Source organism: Salmo salar, unplaced genomic scaffold (assembly GCF_965601325.2).
Source record: "Salmo salar unplaced genomic scaffold, fSalSal1 ptg000988l, whole genome shotgun sequence".
Lineage (NCBI taxonomy): Eukaryota > Metazoa > Chordata > Actinopteri > Salmoniformes > Salmonidae > Salmo > Salmo salar.
Genome location: NW_027675579.1, coordinates 32,032 through 50,000, shown reverse-complemented (window position 1 = coordinate 50,000; position 17,969 = coordinate 32,032). Strand labels below are relative to the sequence as shown.

General features: G+C 53.7%; 1 protein-coding gene across 7 annotated transcripts in view; it reads left to right on the top strand.

Moving 5' to 3' along the window:
- LOC123738880 (centrosomal protein of 192 kDa) overlaps window positions 1–17,745 on the top strand; it is a 90,860-nt gene extending 73,115 nt beyond the window's left edge. For all 7 annotated transcript variants that reach the window (XM_082972706.1, XM_082972705.1, XM_082972709.1 and 4 more), the window contains 8 exons: window positions 1,420–1,525; window positions 2,545–2,833; window positions 3,773–3,945; window positions 11,069–11,188; window positions 12,896–13,011; window positions 14,640–14,766; window positions 15,887–15,945; window positions 17,483–17,745. In XM_082972706.1, coding sequence (XP_082828832.1) covers window positions 1,420–1,525; window positions 2,545–2,833; window positions 3,773–3,945; window positions 11,069–11,188; window positions 12,896–13,011; window positions 14,640–14,766; window positions 15,887–15,945; window positions 17,483–17,615 — 1,123 coding nt within the window. In that variant the 3' untranslated portion in view covers window positions 17,616–17,745. The remainder of the gene's footprint in view (window positions 1–1,419; window positions 1,526–2,544; window positions 2,834–3,772; window positions 3,946–11,068; window positions 11,189–12,895; window positions 13,012–14,639; window positions 14,767–15,886; window positions 15,946–17,482) is intronic.
- The last annotated feature ends 224 nt before the right edge of the window (window positions 17,746–17,969 follow it).

Genomic DNA, 17,969 nt, shown 5'->3' with positions numbered 1-17,969 from the left:
TGACTATATTACCAGGGGGGTTTTACCGGGTGACTATATTACCAGGGGGGTTTTACCGGGTGACTATATTACCAGGGGGGTTTTACCGGGTGACTATATTACCGGGGGGGTTTTACCGGGTGACTATATTACTAGGGGGGTGTTACCGGGTGACTATATTACTAGGGGGGTGTTACCGGGTGACTATATTACTAGGGGGGTGTTACCGGGTGACTATATTACTAGGGGGGTTTTACCGGGTGACTATATTACCAGGGGTGATAAACCAGGTGACTGTATTACTAGGGGGGGTTTACCAGGTGACTATATTACCAGGGGGGGTTTTACCGGGTGACTATATTACTAGGGGGGGTTTTACCGGGTGACTATATTACCAGGGGGGGTTTTACCGGGTGACTATATTACTAGGGGGGGTTTACCAGGTGACTATATTACTAGGGGGGTTTACCGGGTGACTATATTACCAGGGGGGTTTTACCGGGTGACTATATTACCAGGGGGGTTTTACCGGGTGACTATATTACCAGGGGGGTTTTACCGGGTGACTATATTACTGGGGGGGGGTTTACCGGGTGACTATATTACTAGGGGGGTTTTACCGGGTGACTATATTACTAGGGGGGTTTTACCGGGTGACTATATTACCAGGGGTGATAAACCAGGTGACTGTATTACTAGGGGGGGTTTACCAGGTGACTATATTACCAGGGGGGTTTTACCGGGTGACTATATTACTAGGGGGGTTTTACCGGGTGACTATATTACTGGGGGGGTTTTACCGGGTGACTATATTACTAGGGGGGTTTACCGGGTGACTATATTACTAGGGGGGATTTACCGGGTGACTATATTACCAGGGGGGTTTACCGGGTGACTATATTACCAGGGGGGTTTACCGGGTGACTATATTACCAGGGGGATTTTACCGGGTGACTATATTACTAGGGGGGGTTTACCGGGTGACTATATTACCAGGGGGGTTTTACCGGGTGACTATATTACTAGGGGGGTTTACCGGGTGACTATATTACTAGGGGGGTTTACCGGGTGACTATATTACTAGGGGGGGTTTACCGGGTGACTATATTACTAGGGGGGTTTACCGGGTGACTATATTACATGGGGGGTTTACCGGGTGACTATATTACTAGGGGGGTTTACCGGGTGACTATATTACTAGGGGGGTATTACCGGGTGACTATATTACTAGGGGGGTTTTACCGGGTGACTATATTACTAGGGGTGATAAACCGGGTGACTATATTACTAGGGGGGTTTACCGGGTGACTATATTACTAGGGGGGGTTTACCGGGTGACTATATTACTAGGGGGGTTTACCGGGTGACTATATTACCAGGGGGGGTTTACCGGGTGACTATATTACCAGGGGTGATAAACCATCGTTTTTGTTTTCCCAGGTCCCACCTCCAGATCCTCATCAGTCCTAATCCGTCCCTAGCAACCAGGACTTCCATGTTTCCATGGAGTGGCCAGATCTATGTCCAGTGTGACAATCAACAGAAGGTAGTGATGATGTAGTGGGGCCCCTCAATGTCTTGATGTGGTGGGGCCCCTCAATGTCTTGATGTGGTGGGGCCCCTCAATGTCTTGATGTGGTGGGGCCCCTCAATGTCTTGATGTGGTGGTGGGGCCCCTCAATGTCTTGATGTGGTGGTGGGGCCCCTCAATGTCTTGATGTGGTGGTGGGGCCCCTCAATGTCTTGATGTGGTGGTGGGGCCCCTCAATGTCTTGATGTGGTGGTGGGGCCCCTCAATGTCTTGATGTGGTGGTGGGGCCCCTCAATGTCTTGATGTGGTGGTGGGGCCCCTCAATGTCTTGATGTGGTGGTGGGGCCCCTCAATGTCTTGATGTGGTGGTGGGGCCCCTCAATGTCTTGATGTGGTGGTGGGGCCCCTCAATGTCTTGATGTGGTGGTGGGGTCCCCCTCAATGTCTTGATGTGGTGGTGGGGCCCCCCTCAATGTCTTGATGTGGTGGTGGGGCCCCCCTCAATGTCTTGATGTGGTGGTGGGGCCCCCCTCAATGTCTTGATGTGGTGGTGGGGCCCCCCTCAATGTCTTGATGTGGTGGTGGGGCCCCCCTCAATGTCTTGATGTGGTGGTGGGGCCCCCCTCAATGTCTTGATGTGGTGGTGGGGCCCCCCTCAATGTCTTGATGTGGTGGTGGGGCCCCCCTCAATGTCTTGATGTGGTGGTGGGGCCCCCCTCAATGTCTTGATGTGGTGGTGGGGCCCCTCAATGTCTTGATGTGGTGGTGGGGTCCCCCTCAATGTCTTGACGTGGTGGTGGGGCCCCCCTCAAGGTCTTGACGTGGTGGTGGGGCCCCCCTCAATGTCTTGATGTGGTGGTGGGGCCCCCCTCAATGTCTTGATGTGGTGGTGGGGCCCCCCTCAATGTCTTGATGTGGTGGTGGGGCCCCCCTCAATGTCTTGACGTGGTGGTGGGGCCCCCCTCAATGTCTTGACGTGGTGGTGGGGCCCCCCTCAATGTCTTGATGTTATTTTCTCTCCTCCTGCTGTCCAGTTCATCAAAATCCAGATTCGTCAGGACCTGGCTCTGGATGTATCAACCGTCCCATCAGACCAGAGCCTGGCCCCCCTTCCCCCTCAGACTGCTAGCCCCATGCCCACCACCATGCTGCCCCCATCAGACCGGAGCCTGGCCCCCCTTCCCCCTCAGACTGCTAGCCCCATGCCCACCACCATGCTGCCCCCTGCAGACCAACCCCCCCAGACCCAGACGGCTCCAGCCACGGTAGAGATCAGTAACCGCACCATCGTGTTTCCTGCCACGCCCTCAGGAGACGCCTCAGGTAGGAGACAATCTCTGACTCTCAGCGTTACTGGGACATGTCTATAATCCCAGCGCTGGGACACGTCTATAATCCCAGCGTTTGGACACGTCTATAATCCCAGCGTTTGGACACGTCTATAATCCCAGCGCTGGGACACGTCTATAATCCCAGCGCTGGGACACGTCTATAATCCCAGCGCTGGGACACGTCTATAATCCCAGCGTTGGGACACGTCTATAATCCCAGCGTTGGGACACGTCTATAACCCCAGCGTTGGGACACGTCTATAATCCCAGCGTTTGGACACGTCTATAATCCCAGCGCTGGGACACGTCTATAATCCCAGCGTTTGGACACGTCTATAATCCCAGCGCTGGGACACGTCTATAATCCCAGCGCTGGGACACGTCTATAATCCCAGCGTTGGGACACGTCTATAATCCCAGCGCTGGGACACGTCTATAATCCCAGCGCTGGGACACGTCTATAATCCCAGCGCTGGGACACGTCTATAATCCCAGCGTTTGGACACGTCTATAATCCCAGCGTTTGGACACGTCTATAATCTATGACTCCCAGCATTACTCAGTTTTGGGACATGTCTATAATCCCAGTGTTGGGACACGTCTATAATCCCAGCGTTGGGACACGTCTATAATCCCAGCGTTGGGACACGTCTATAATCCCAGCGTTGGGACACGTCTATAATCCCAGCGTTGGGACACGTCTATAATCCCAGCGTTGGGACACGTCTATAATCCCAGCGTTGGGACACGTCTATAATCCCAGCGTTGGGACACGTCTATAATCCCAGCGCTGGGACACGTCTATAATCTCTGGAGTTTGCCGTTACCAGTCAATAGCCCCGTTTCCCCTCTAGATAATACGAAATGCTGTGTGTGTTCGTGAAGAATGTTCCAGTGTTTTGACCTACGAGGCCGTCTCTTCCTTCGTCAGAGTCCTCTGTGGAGGTGGAGAATAGAGGACAACAGGTGAGGTGGTACCTGTCTTCCTTCGCCCCTCCCTATGTAAAGGGGGTGGACAGCAGTGGGGATGTGTACCGGGCCACCTACACAGCTTTCAGGTGTCCCCGAGTCTCTGGAATCCTGGGAGCTAACGACAAGATGCAGGTGAATTATCCCATCTCTACCCCCTACCAATGGCTTTATTAGGGGGGTTACTGACCACCCAGCTTTACCCAGTCACACCCCTGGTCCCAGAACATACCTTTATTAGGGGGGGTTACTGACCACCCAGCTTTACCCAGTCACACCCCTGGTCCCAGAACATACCTTTATTAGGGGGGGTTACTGACCACCCAGCTTTACCCAGTCACACCCCTGGTCCCAGAACATACCTTTATTAGGGGGGGGTTACTGACCACCCAGCTTTACCCAGTCACACCCCTGGTCCCAGAACATACCTTTATTAGGGGGGGTTACTGACCACCCAGCTTTACCCAGTCACACCCCTGGTCCCAGAACATACCTTTATTAGGGGGGGGTTACTGACCACCCAGCTTTACCCAGTCACACCCCTGGTCCCAGAACATACCTTTATTAGGGGGGGGTTACTGACCACCCAGGTTTACCCAGTCACACCCCTGGTCCCAGAACATACCTTTATTAGGGGGGGGTTACTGACCACCCAGCTTTACCCAGTCACACCCCTGGTCCCAGAACATACCTTTATTAGGGGGGGTTACTGACCACCCAGCTTTACCCAGTCACACCCCTGGTCCCAGAACATACCTTTATTAGGGGGGTTACTGACCACCCAGCTTGACCCAGTCACACCCCTGGTCCCAGAACATACCTTTATTAGGGGGGTTACTGACCACCCAGCTTTACCCAGTCACACCCCTGGTCCCAGAACATACCTTTATTAGGGGGGGGTTACTGACCACCCAGCTTTACCCAGTCACACCCCTGGTCCCAGAACATACCTTTATTAGGGGGGGGTTACTGACCACCCAGCTTTACCCAGTCACACCCCTGGTCCCAGAACATACCTTTATTAGGGGGGGGTTACTGACCACCCAGCTTTACCCAGTCACACCCCTGGTCCCAGAACATACCTTTATTAGGGGGGGGTTACTGACCACCCAGCTTTACCCAGTCACACCCCTGGTCCCAGAACATACCTTTATTAGGGGGGGGTTACTGACCACCCAGCTTTACCCAGTCACACCCCTGGTCCCAGAACATACCTTTATTAGGGGGGTTACTGACCACCCAGCTTTACCCAGTCACACCCCTGGTCCCAGAACATACCTTTATTAGGGGGGGGGGGTTACTGACCACCCAGCTTTACCCAGTCACACCCCTGGTCCCAGAACATACCTTTATTAGGGGGGGGGGTTACTGACCACCCAGCTTTACCCAGTCACACCCCTGGTCCCAGAACATACCTTTATTAGGGGGGGTTACTGACCACCCAGCTTTACCCAGTCACACCCCTGGTCCCAGAACATACCTTTATTAGGGGGGGTTACTGACCACCCAGCTTTACCCAGTCACACCCCTGGTCCCAGAACATACCTTTATTAGGGGGTTACTGACCACCCAGCTTTACCCAGTCACACCCCTGGTCCCAGAACATACCTTTATTAGGGGGGGTTACTGACCACCCAGCTTTACCCAGTCACACCCCTGGTCCCAGAACATACCTTTATTAGGGGGGGTTACTGACCACCCAGCTTTACCCAGTCACACCCCTGGTCCCAGAACATACCTTTATTAGGGGGGGTTACTGACCACCCAGCTTTACCCAGTCACACCCCTGGTCCCAGAACATACCTTTATTAGGGGGGTTACTGACCACCCAGCTTTACCCAGTCACACCCCTGGTCCCAGAACATACCTTTATTAGGGGGTTACTGACCACCCAGCTTTACCCAGTCACACCCCTGGTCCCAGAACATACCTTTATTAGGGGGTTACTGACCACCCAGCTTTACCCAGTCACACCCCTGGTCCCAGAACATACCTTTATTAGGGGGTTATTGACCACCCAGCTTTACCCAGTCACACCCCTGGTCCCAGAACATACCTTTATTAGGGTTACTGACCACCCAGCTTTACCCAGTCACACCCCTGGTCCCAGAACATACCTTTATTAGGGTTACTGACCACCCAGCTTTACCCAGTCACACCCCTGGTCCCAGAACATACCTTTATTAGGGGGTTACTGACCACCCAGCTTTACCCAGTCACACCCCTGGTCCCAGAACATACCTTTATTAGGGTTACTGACCACCCAGCTTTACCCAGTCACACCCCTGGTCCCAGAACATACCTTTATTAGGGGGGTTACTGACCACCCAGCTTTACCCAGTCACACCCCTGGTCCCAGAACATACCTTTATTAGGGGGTTACTGACCACCCAGCTTTACCCAGTCACACCCCTGGTCCCAGAACATACCTTTATTAGGGGGGGTTACTGACCACCCAGCTTTACCCAGTCACACCCCTGGTCCCAGAACATACCTTTATTAGGGGGGGTTACTGACCACCCAGCTTTACCCAGTCACACCCCTGGTCCCAGAACATACCTTTATTAGGGTTACTGACCACCCAGCTTTACCCAGTCACACCCCTGGTTCCAGAACATACCTTTATTAGGGGGTTACTGACCACCCAGCTTTACCCAGTCACACCCCTGGTCCCAGAACATACCTTTATTAGGGTTACTGACCACCCAGCTTTACCCAGTCACACCCCTGGTCCCAGAACATACCTTTATTAGGGGGTTACTGACCACCCAGCTTTACCCAGTCACACCCCTGGTCCCAGAACATACCTTTATTAGGGTTACTGACCACCCAGCTTTACCCAGTCACACCCCTGGTCCCAGAACACACCTTTATTAGGGGGTTACTGACCACCCAGCTTTACCCAGTCACACCCCTGGTCCCAGAACATACCTTTATTAGGGTTACTGACCACCCAGCTTTACCCAGTCACACCCCTGGTCCCAGAACATACCTTTATTAGGGGGGTTACTGACCACCCAGCTTGACCCAGTCACACCCCTGGTCCCAGAACATACCTTTATTAGGGGGGTTACTGACCACCCAGCTTTACCCAGTCACACCCCTGGTCCCAGAACATACCTTTATTAGGGGGGGGTTACTGACCACCCAGCTTTACCCAGTCACACCCCTGGTCCCAGAACATACCTTTATTAGGGGGGGTTACTGACCACCCAGCTTTACCCAGTCACACCCCTGGTCCCAGAACATACCTTTATTAGGGGGGGGTTACTGACCACCCAGCTTTACCCAGTCACACCCCTGGTCCCAGAACATACCTTTATTAGGGGGGGGTTACTGACCACCCAGCTTTACCCAGTCACACCCCTGGTCCCAGAACATACCTTTATTAGGGGGGTTACTGACCACCCAGCTTTACCCAGTCACACCCCTGGTCCCAGAACATACCTTTATTAGGGGGGGGGGTTACTGACCACCCAGCTTTACCCAGTCACACCCCTGGTCCCAGAACATACCTTTATTAGGGGGGGTTACTGACCACCCAGCTTTACCCAGTCACACCCCTGGTCCCAGAACATACCTTTATTAGGGGGGGTTACTGACCACCCAGCTTTACCCAGTCACACCCCTGGTCCCAGAACATACCTTTATTAGGGGGGGTTACTGACCACCCAGCTTTACCCAGTCACACCCCTGGTCCCAGAACATACCTTTATTAGGGGGGGTTACTGACCACCCAGCTTTACCCAGTCACACCCCTGGTCCCAGAACATACCTTTATTAGGGGGGTTACTGACCACCCAGCTTTACCCAGTCACACCCCTGGTCCCAGAACATACCTTTATTAGGGGGTTACTGACCACCCAGCTTTACCCAGTCACACCCCTGGTCCCAGAACATACCTTTATTAGGGGGGGTTACTGACCACCCAGCTTTACCCAGTCACACCCCTGGTCCCAGAACATACCTTTATTAGGGGGGGTTACTGACCACCCAGCTTTACCCAGTCACACCCCTGGTCCCAGAACATACCTTTATTAGGGGGGGTTACTGACCACCCAGCTTTACCCAGTCACACCCCTGGTCCCAGAACATACCTTTATTAGGGGGTTACTGACCACCCAGCTTTACCCAGTCACACCCCTGGTCCCAGAACATACCTTTATTAGGGGGTTACTGACCACCCAGCTTTACCCAGTCACACCCCTGGTCCCAGAACATACCTTTATTAGGGGGTTACTGACCACCCAGCTTTACCCAGTCACACCCCTGGTCCCAGAACATACCTTTATTAGGGGGTTATTGACCACCCAGCTTTACCCAGTCACACCCCTGGTCCCAGAACATACCTTTATTAGGGTTACTGACCACCCAGCTTTACCCAGTCACACCCCTGGTCCCAGAACATACCTTTATTAGGGTTACTGACCACCCAGCTTTACCCAGTCACACCCCTGGTCCCAGAACATACCTTTATTAGGGGGTTACTGACCACCCAGCTTTACCCAGTCACACCCCTGGTCCCAGAACATACCTTTATTAGGGTTACTGACCACCCAGCTTTACCCAGTCACACCCCTGGTCCCAGAACATACCTTTATTAGGGGGGTTACTGACCACCCAGCTTTACCCAGTCACACCCCTGGTCCCAGAACATACCTTTATTAGGGGGTTACTGACCACCCAGCTTTACCCAGTCACACCCCTGGTCCCAGAACATACCTTTATTAGGGGGGGTTACTGACCACCCAGCTTTACCCAGTCACACCCCTGGTCCCAGAACATACCTTTATTAGGGGGGGTTACTGACCACCCAGCTTTACCCAGTCACACCCCTGGTCCCAGAACATACCTTTATTAGGGTTACTGACCACCCAGCTTTACCCAGTCACACCCCTGGTCCCAGAACATACCTTTATTAGGGTTACTGACCACCCAGCTTTACCCAGTCACACCCCTGGTCCCAGAACATACCTTTATTAGGGGGGGTTACTGACCACCCAGCTTTACCCAGTCACACCCCTGGTCCCAGAACATACCTTTATTAGGGGGGGGGTTACTGACCACCCAGCTTTACCCAGTCACACCCCTGGTCCCAGAACATACCTTTATTAGGGGGGGGTTACTGACCACCCAGCTTTACCCAGTCACACCCCTGGTCCCAGAACATACCTTTATTAGGGGGGGTTACTGACCACCCAGCTTTACCCAGTCACACCCCTGGTCCCAGAACATACCTTTATTAGGGGGGGGTTACTGACCACCCAGCTTTACCCAGTCACACCCCTGGTCCCAGAACATACCTTTATTAGGGGGGGTTACTGACCACCCAGCTTTACCCAGTCACACCCCTGGTCCCAGAACATACCTTTATTAGGGGGGGTTACTGACCACCCAGCTTTACCCAGTCACACCCCTGGTCCCAGAACATACCTTTATTAGGGGGTTACTGACCACCCAGCTTTACCCAGTCACACCCCTGGTCCCAGAACATACCTTTATTAGGGGGTTACTGACCACCCAGCTTTACCCAGTCACACCCCTGGTCCCAGAACATACCTTTATTAGGGGGTTACTGACCACCCAGCTTTACCCAGTCACACCCCTGGTCCCAGAACATACCTTTATTAGGGGGTTATTGACCACCCAGCTTTACCCAGTCACACCCCTGGTCCCAGAACATACCTTTATTAGGGTTACTGACCACCCAGCTTTACCCAGTCACACCCCTGGTCCCAGAACATACCTTTATTAGGGTTACTGACCACCCAGCTTTACCCAGTCACACCCCTGGTCCCAGAACATACCTTTATTAGGGGGTTACTGACCACCCAGCTTTACCCAGTCACACCCCTGGTCCCAGAACATACCTTTATTAGGGTTACTGACCACCCAGCTTTACCCAGTCACACCCCTGGTCCCAGAACATACCTTTATTAGGGGGGTTACTGACCACCCAGCTTTACCCAGTCACACCCCTGGTCCCAGAACATACCTTTATTAGGGGGTTACTGACCACCCAGCTTTACCCAGTCACACCCCTGGTCCCAGAACATACCTTTATTAGGGGGGGTTACTGACCACCCAGCTTTACCCAGTCACACCCCTGGTCCCAGAACATACCTTTATTAGGGGGGGTTACTGACCACCCAGCTTTACCCAGTCACACCCCTGGTCCCAGAACATACCTTTATTAGGGGTTACTGACCACCCAGCTTTACCCAGTCACACCCCTGGTCCCAGAACATACCTTTATTAGGGTTACTGACCACCCAGCTTTACCCAGTCACACCCCTGGTCCCAGAACATACCTTTATTAGGGGGGGTTACTGACCACCCAGCTTTACCCAGTCACACCCCTGGTCCCAGAACATACCTTTATTAGGGGGGGGGTTACTGACCACCCAGCTTTACCCAGTCACACCCCTGGTCCCAGAACATACCTTTATTAGGGGGGGGTTACTGACCACCCAGCTTTACCCAGTCACACCCCTGGTCCCAGAACATACCTTTATTAGGGGGGGTTACTGACCACCCAGCTTTACCCAGTCACACCCCTGGTCCCAGAACATACCTTTATTAGGGGGGGGGTTACTGACCACCCAGCTTTACCCAGTCACACCCCTGGTCCCAGAACATACCTTTATTAGGGGGGGGGTTACTGACCACCCAGCTTTACCCAGTCACACCCCTGGTCCCAGAACATACCTTTATTAGGGGGGGTTACTGACCACCCAGCTTTACCCAGTCACACCCCTGGTCCCAGAACATACCTTTATTAGGGGGGGTTACTGACCACCCAGCTTTACCCAGTCACACCCCTGGTCCCAGAACATACCTTTATTAGGGGGGGTTACTGACCACCCAGCTTTACCCAGTCACACCCCTGGTCCCAGAACATACCTTTATTAGGGGGGTTACTGACCACCCAGCTTTACCCAGTCACACCCCTGGTCCCAGAACATACCTTTATTAGGGGGGGTTACTGACCACCCAGCTTTACCCAGTCACACCCCTGGTCCCAGAACATACCTTTATTAGGGTTACTGACCACCCAGCTTTACCCAGTCACACCCCTGGTCCCAGAACATCATCTCTCCTCCTGTTGATGTCCTCCTGTCTCCTCCTGTTGGTGTCCTCCTGTCTCCCCTCCTCCTGTCTCCTCTCCTCCTGTCTCCTCTCCTCCTGTCTCCCCTCCTCCTGTTGGTGTCCTCCTGTCTCCTCCTGTTGATGTCCTCTCTCCTCCTGTCTCCTCCAGGTGCCCATCACCTTCTTGCCGAGGGACCGAGGGGACTATGCTCAGTTCTGGGACCTGGAGTGTCACCCAGTGGCTGAGCCTCAGCACAAGACCAGGATCCGCTTCCAGCTCTGTGGCACTGTGGGTAGACTGTTATAGGACATCATTATACTGCCAGGAGTCGGTCTGTAGACTGTTATAGGACATCATTATACTGCCAGGAGACTGTTATAGGACATCATTATTCTGCCAGGAGACTGTTATAGGACATCATTATTCTGCCAGGAGTCGGTCTGTAGACTGTTATAGGACATCATTATACTGCCAGGAGACTTGTTATAGGACATCATTATACTGCCAGGAGTCGGTCTGTAGACTGTTATAGGACATCATTATACTGCCAGGAGACTGTTATAGGACATCATTATACTGCCAGGGGACTGTTATAGGACATCATTATACTGCCAGGACGCGGTCTGTAAAGGTAGACGGTCTGTAAAGGTAGACTGTTATAGGACATCATTATACTGCCAGGAGTCGGTCTGTAGACTGTTATAGGACATCATTATACTGCCAGGACACGGTCTGTAGACTGTTATAGGACATCATTATACTGTCAGGAGACTGTTATAGGACATCATTATACTGTCAGGAGACTGTCTGTATGTAGACTGTTATAGGACATCATTATACTGCCAGGAGTCGGTCTGTAGACTGTTATAGGACATCATTATACTGCCAGGAGACTGTTATAGGACATCATTATACTGTCAGGAGACTGTCTGTATGTAGACTGTTATAGGACATCATTATACTGCCAGAAGGCGGTCTGTAGACTGTTATAGGACATCATTATACTGCCAGGAGACGGTCTGTAAAGGTAGACTGTTATAGGGCATCATTATACTGCCAGGAGTCGGTCTGTAGACTGTTATAGGACATCATTATACTGCCAGGAGACTGTTATAGGACATCATTATACTGCCAGAAGGCGGTCTGTAAAGGTAGACTGTTATAGGGCATCATTATACTGCCAGGAGACGGTCTGTAAAGGTAGACTGTTATAGGGCATCATTATACTGCCAGGAGTCGGTCTGTAGACTGTTATAGGACATCATTATACTGCCAGGAGACTGTCTGTAGACTGTTATAGGACATCATTATACTGCCAGGAGACTGTTATAGGACATCATTATACTGCCAGGGGACGGTCTGTAGACTGTTATAGGACATCATTATACTGCCAGGAGACTATAGGACATCATTATACTGCCAGGACACGGTCTGTAGACTGTTATAGGACATCATTATACTGCCAGGACACGGTCTGTAGACTGTTATAGGACATCATTATACTGCCAGGAGACTGTCTGTAGACTGTTATAGGACATCATTATACTGCCAGGAGACGGTCTGTAAAGGGAGACGGTCTGTAAAGGGAGACGGTCTGTAAAGGGAGACGGTCTGTAAAGGGAGACGGTCTGTAAAGGGAGACGGTCTGTAAAGGGAGACGGTCTGTAAAGGGAGACGGTCTGTAAAGGGAGACGGTCTGTAAAGGGAGACGGTCTGTAAAGGGAGACGGTCTGTAAAGGAACATCATCATACTGCAGGGTGACTTCCTGCTTTACAGAAGTCTTCCCAATGTGATCGAGCCTCAACTAGCAGACGGATGAAGGGAAAGTTTAAAGTCGTTTTTATTAGGCACCAAACAGGAAACTCATTCCAACAGGAAGGGACTGGATTTGTCGTTTGGATATGGTGTCCCCTAATGAATATGACCCTGTTGCTTTAACGGTGGCATGGAGGGTGGTGGTGGAGGGTGATGATGATGATGATGGTGTTTTTCAGGGTGTGAAGGTTGGTCCAGCGGCGGCTCCTCAGGAAGCAGACTGTTCTCTGGTGAAGACTGAAGCCTTTAAGACCAGGAGAAGACCTGACCCGGTCGCTGATGGGGGCATGACTGGGTGAGGACTGGCCCTCAGGTCACCCTAGTGAGGACTGGCCCTCAGGTCCCCCTAGTGAGGACTGGGTGAGGACTGGCCCTCAGGTCACCCTAGTGAGGACTGGCCCTCAGGTCACCCTAGTGAGGACTGGCCCTCAGGTCCCCCTAGTGAGGACTGGGTGAGGACTGGCCCTCAGGTCCCCCTAGTGAGGACTGGCCCTCAGGTCCCCCTAGTGAGGACTGGCCCTCAGGTCCCCCTAGTGAGGACTGGCCCTCAGGTCCCCCTAGTGAGGACTGGCCCTCAGGTCTCACTGGGTGAGGACTGGCCCTCAGGTCCCCCTAGTGAGGACTGGCCCTCAGGTCTCACTGGGTGAGGACTGGCCCTCAGGTCCCCCTAGTGAGGACTGGCCCTCAGGTCCCCCTAGTGAGGACTGGCCCTCAGGTCCCCCTAGTGAGGACTGGCCCTCAGGTCCCCCTAGTGAGGACTGGCCCTCAGGTCTCACTGGGTGAGGACTGGCCCTCAGGTCTGACTGGGTGAGGACTGGCCCTCAGGTCTCACTGGGTGAGGACTGGCCCTCAGGTCTCACTGGGTGAGGACTGGCCCTCAGGTCCCACTGGGTGAGGACTGGCCCTCAGGTCCCACTGGGTGAGGACTGGCCCTCAGGTCCCACTGGGTGAGGACTGGCCCTCAGGTCCCACTGGGTGAGGACTGGCCCTCAGGTCCCACTGGGTGAGGACTGGCCCTCAGGTCCCACTGGGTGAGGACTGGCCCTCAGGTCTCACTGGGTGAGGACTGGCCCTCAGGTCCCACTGGGTGAGGACTGGCCCTCAGGTCCCACTGGGTGAGGACTGGCCCTCAGGTCTCACTGGGTGAGGACTGGCCCTCTGGTCCCACTGGGTGAGGACTGGCCCTCAGGTCCCACTGGGTGAGGACTGGCCCTCAGGTCCCACTGGGTGAGGACTGGCCCTCAGGTCCCACTGGGTGAGGACTGGCCCTCAGGTCTCACTGGGTGAGGACTGGGTGAGGACTGGCCCTCAGGTCTCACTGGGTGAGGACTGGGTGAGGACTGGCCCTCAGGTCTCACTAGTGATGAATAGAAAAACAAGGTCAATCCTCCACAGTCCAGAGCACAGTGGAGGATGAATCACAAAACAGGGAGCACTAGTTAGCCAGCTAGTTAGCCAGCTAGTTAGCCAGCTAGTTAGCCAGCTGACTGACTATCTGGTTAACATTCAGATATAGCTCTTGATTTGTTCTGAAGAATAAGTGGTCAGGAAGCTCAGAGCCCCGTGGAGGAGGAAGGTCCAGGTAGATGCTCAGGAAGCTCGAAGGTCCAGGTAGATGTTCAGGAAGCTCAGAGCCCCATGGAGGAGGAAGGTTCAGGTAGCTCAGAGCCCCATGGAGGAGGAAGGTCCAGGTAGATGTTCAGGAAGCTCAGAGCCCCATGGAGGAGGAGGAAGGTCCAGGTAGATGTTCAGGAAGCTCAGAGCCCCATGGAGGAGGAAGGTCCAGGTAGATGTTCAGGAGGAAGGTCCAGGTAGATGTTTAGGTAGCTCAGAGCCCCGTGGAGGAGGAGGAAGGTCCAGGTAGATGTTCAGGAGGAAGGTCCAGGTAGATGTTTAATGTGTGGATGATGTTGTGTGTTCCAGTCAGGAGGAGCCTCTATGTAGAGGGGTCTACGCCCCCCAGGACCACTACTCATTCCCCCCTACCAGGGTGGGGGAGACCAGCACACTGAAGGTCAACATGAGAAACAACTCCTTGGAAACGCATGGGGTGAGCAACACACACTCACTCACTCACTCACTCACTCACTCACTCACTCACTCACTCACTCACTCACTCACTCACTCACTCTCATATATATATACACACAGACTCACTCACTCACACACTCACACACTCACTCACTCACACACTCACTCACTCACTCATATATATATATATACACACACCCTCACTCACTCACTCACTCACACACACTCACTCACTCACTCACTCACTCACTCTCATATATATATACACACAGACTCACTCACTCACTCACACACTCACACACTCACTCACTCACACACTCACTCACTCACTCATATATATATATATATACACACACACTCACTCACTCACACACACACTCACTCACTCACTCTCATATATATATACACACAGACTCACTCACTCACACACTCACACACTCACTCACTCACACACTCACTCACTCACTCATATATATATATATATATACACACTCACTCACTCACTCACACACACACTCACTCACTCACTCACTCACTCACTCACTCACTCTCATATATATATACACACAGACTCACTCACTCACACACTCACACACTCACTCACTCACACACTCACTCACTCACTCACTCACTCATATATATATATATACACACACACTCACTCACTCACACACTCACTCACTCACTCACTCACTCACTCACTCACTCACTCTCATATATATATATACACACAGACTCACTCACTCACTCACTCACTCACTCACACTCACTCACTCACTCACTCACTCATATATATATATATACACACACACACAGACTCTCACTCACTCACTCACTCACTCTCACACACACACACACATATATATATATACACACACACACAGACTCACTCACTCACTCACTCACTCACTCACTCATTCACTCACTCATTCACTCACTCACTCACTCACTCACTCACTCTCATATATATATACACACAGACTCACTCACTCACTCTCACACACACACACACACACACATATATATATATACACACGGACACAGACAGACAGACAATAATTGCATGAACTGTGATGGATGTGATTAACTACCCAGAATGCTTTGCACGGATTTGATGTTGAGCTTGTCTGGTGTTGCAGCTGATGTTCCTAACCCCTAAAGAGCCCTTCCACATCAAGCATTCCAGATATTCCCTACGGTGAGTCAACGCTGCTTCCTGTCTGTCATGTTCCTCTTCTGTAATCAGTGTCCTGGTCAGCCTGGCCACAGAGCTATGCTATGGTGTTGGTCAGGCTCTGGGCCTGAGAGCGTCTGGACGGCGGGCCACTGTGTTGGTCAGGCTCTGGGCCTGAGAGCGTCTGGACGGCGGGCCACTGTGTTGGTCAGGCTCTGGGCCTGAGAGCGTCTGGACGGCGGGCCACTGTGTTGGTCAGGCTCTGGGCCTGAGAGCGTCTGGACGGCGGGCCACTGTGTTGGTCAGGCTCTGGGCCTGAGAGCGTCTGGACGGCGGGCCACTGTGTTGGTCAGGCTCTGGGCCTGAGAGCGTCTGGACGGCGGGCCACTGTGTTGGTCAGGCTCTGGGCCTGAGAGCGTCTGGACGGCGGGCCACTGTGTTGGTCAGGCTCTGGGCCTGAGAGCGTCTGGACGGCGGGCCACTGTGTTGGTCAGGCTCTGGGCCTGAGAGCGTCTGGACGGCGGGCCACTGTGTTGGTCAGGCTCTGGGCCTGAGAGCGTCTGGACGGCGGGCCACTGTGTTGGTCAGGCTCTGGGCCTGAGAGCGTCTGGACGGCGGGCCACTGTGTTGGTCAGGCTCTGGGCCTGAGAGCGTCTGGACGGCGGGCCACTGTGTTATATACTGGAGTAGGTGCGGCGGGTGGGGGTAGGTGCGGCGGGTGGGGGTAGGTGCGGCGGGTGGGGGTAGGTGCGGCGGGGGGAGGTGGTGCGGTGGGGGGAGGTGATGCGGTGGGGGGTAGGCGGTGGGGGGTAGGCGGTGGGGGGTAGGTGGTGCGGCGGTGGTAGGTGCGGTGGGGTAGGTGGTGCGGTGGGGGTAGGTGGTCCGGCGGGGGTAGGTGCGGTGGGGTAGGTGGTGCGGTGGGGGTAGGTGCTGTGTGGCGAATGGCACCTTGCTGCATGTCCTGCCTCCTCCCATGATGCATAGCGTCGTCATGTGGGATGAACGTTTGTTTCTACATTTTTATCACAGTGTTTTCTTCTTCCTGACGTGAGATTGGTACTTCCTGTATCTGTCAGCCTGGTGCTTCCTGTATCTGTCAGCCTGGTACTTCCTGTATCTGTCAGCCTGTTGTATTCTAACATCAATCACAGCTCAGTCTGCCTCTCTGTCCATGTTTTGATTTCTTCCCGTTTCCTCCCTGCCCTCTTCCCGTTTCCTCCCTGCCCTCTTCCCGTTTCCTCCCTGCCCTCTTCCCGTTTCCTCCCTGCCCTCTTCCCGTTTCCTCCCTGCCCTCTTCCCGTTTCCTCCCTGCCCTCTTCCCGTTTCCTCCCTGCCCTCTTCCCGTTTCCTCCCTGCCCTCTTCCCGTTTCCTCCCTGCCCTCTTCCCGTTTCCTCCCTGCCCTCTTCCCGTTTCCTCCCTGCCCTCTTCCCGTTTCCTCCCTGCCCTCTTCCCGTTTCCTCCCTGCCCTCTTCCCGTTTCCTCCCTGCCCTCTTCCCGTTTCCTCCCTGCCCTCTTCCCGTTTCCTCCCTGCCCTCTTCCCGTTTCCTCCCTGCCCTCCAGATCCCAACGCTACATCCACCTGCCAGTCCAGTTCAAGCCGGTTGTCACCGGCAACCACTCCAGCCAGCTGTTGGTTCAGACGGATACCAGTGGAAACATCGCTATCCAGCTGACTGGTGAAGCCCTGGCCTGAGGACGTCTGGGTCAGGGAGGACTGCTGGGTCTGGGTCAGGGAGGACTGCTGGGTCAGGGAGGACTGCTGGGTCTGGGTCAGGGAGGACTGCTGGGTCTGGGTCAGGGAGGACTGCTGGGTCTGGGTCAGGGAGGACTGCTGGGTCTGGGTCAGGGAGGACTGCTGGGTCTGGGTCTGGGAGGACTGCTGGGTCTGGGTCAGGGAGGACGTCTGGGTCTGGGAGGACTGCTGGGTCTGGGTCTGGGAGGACTGCTGGGTCTGGGTCAGGGAGGACTGCTGGGTCTGGGTCAGGGAGGACTGCTGGGTCTGGGTCAGGGAGGACTGCTGGGTCTGGGTCAGGGAGGACTGCTGGGT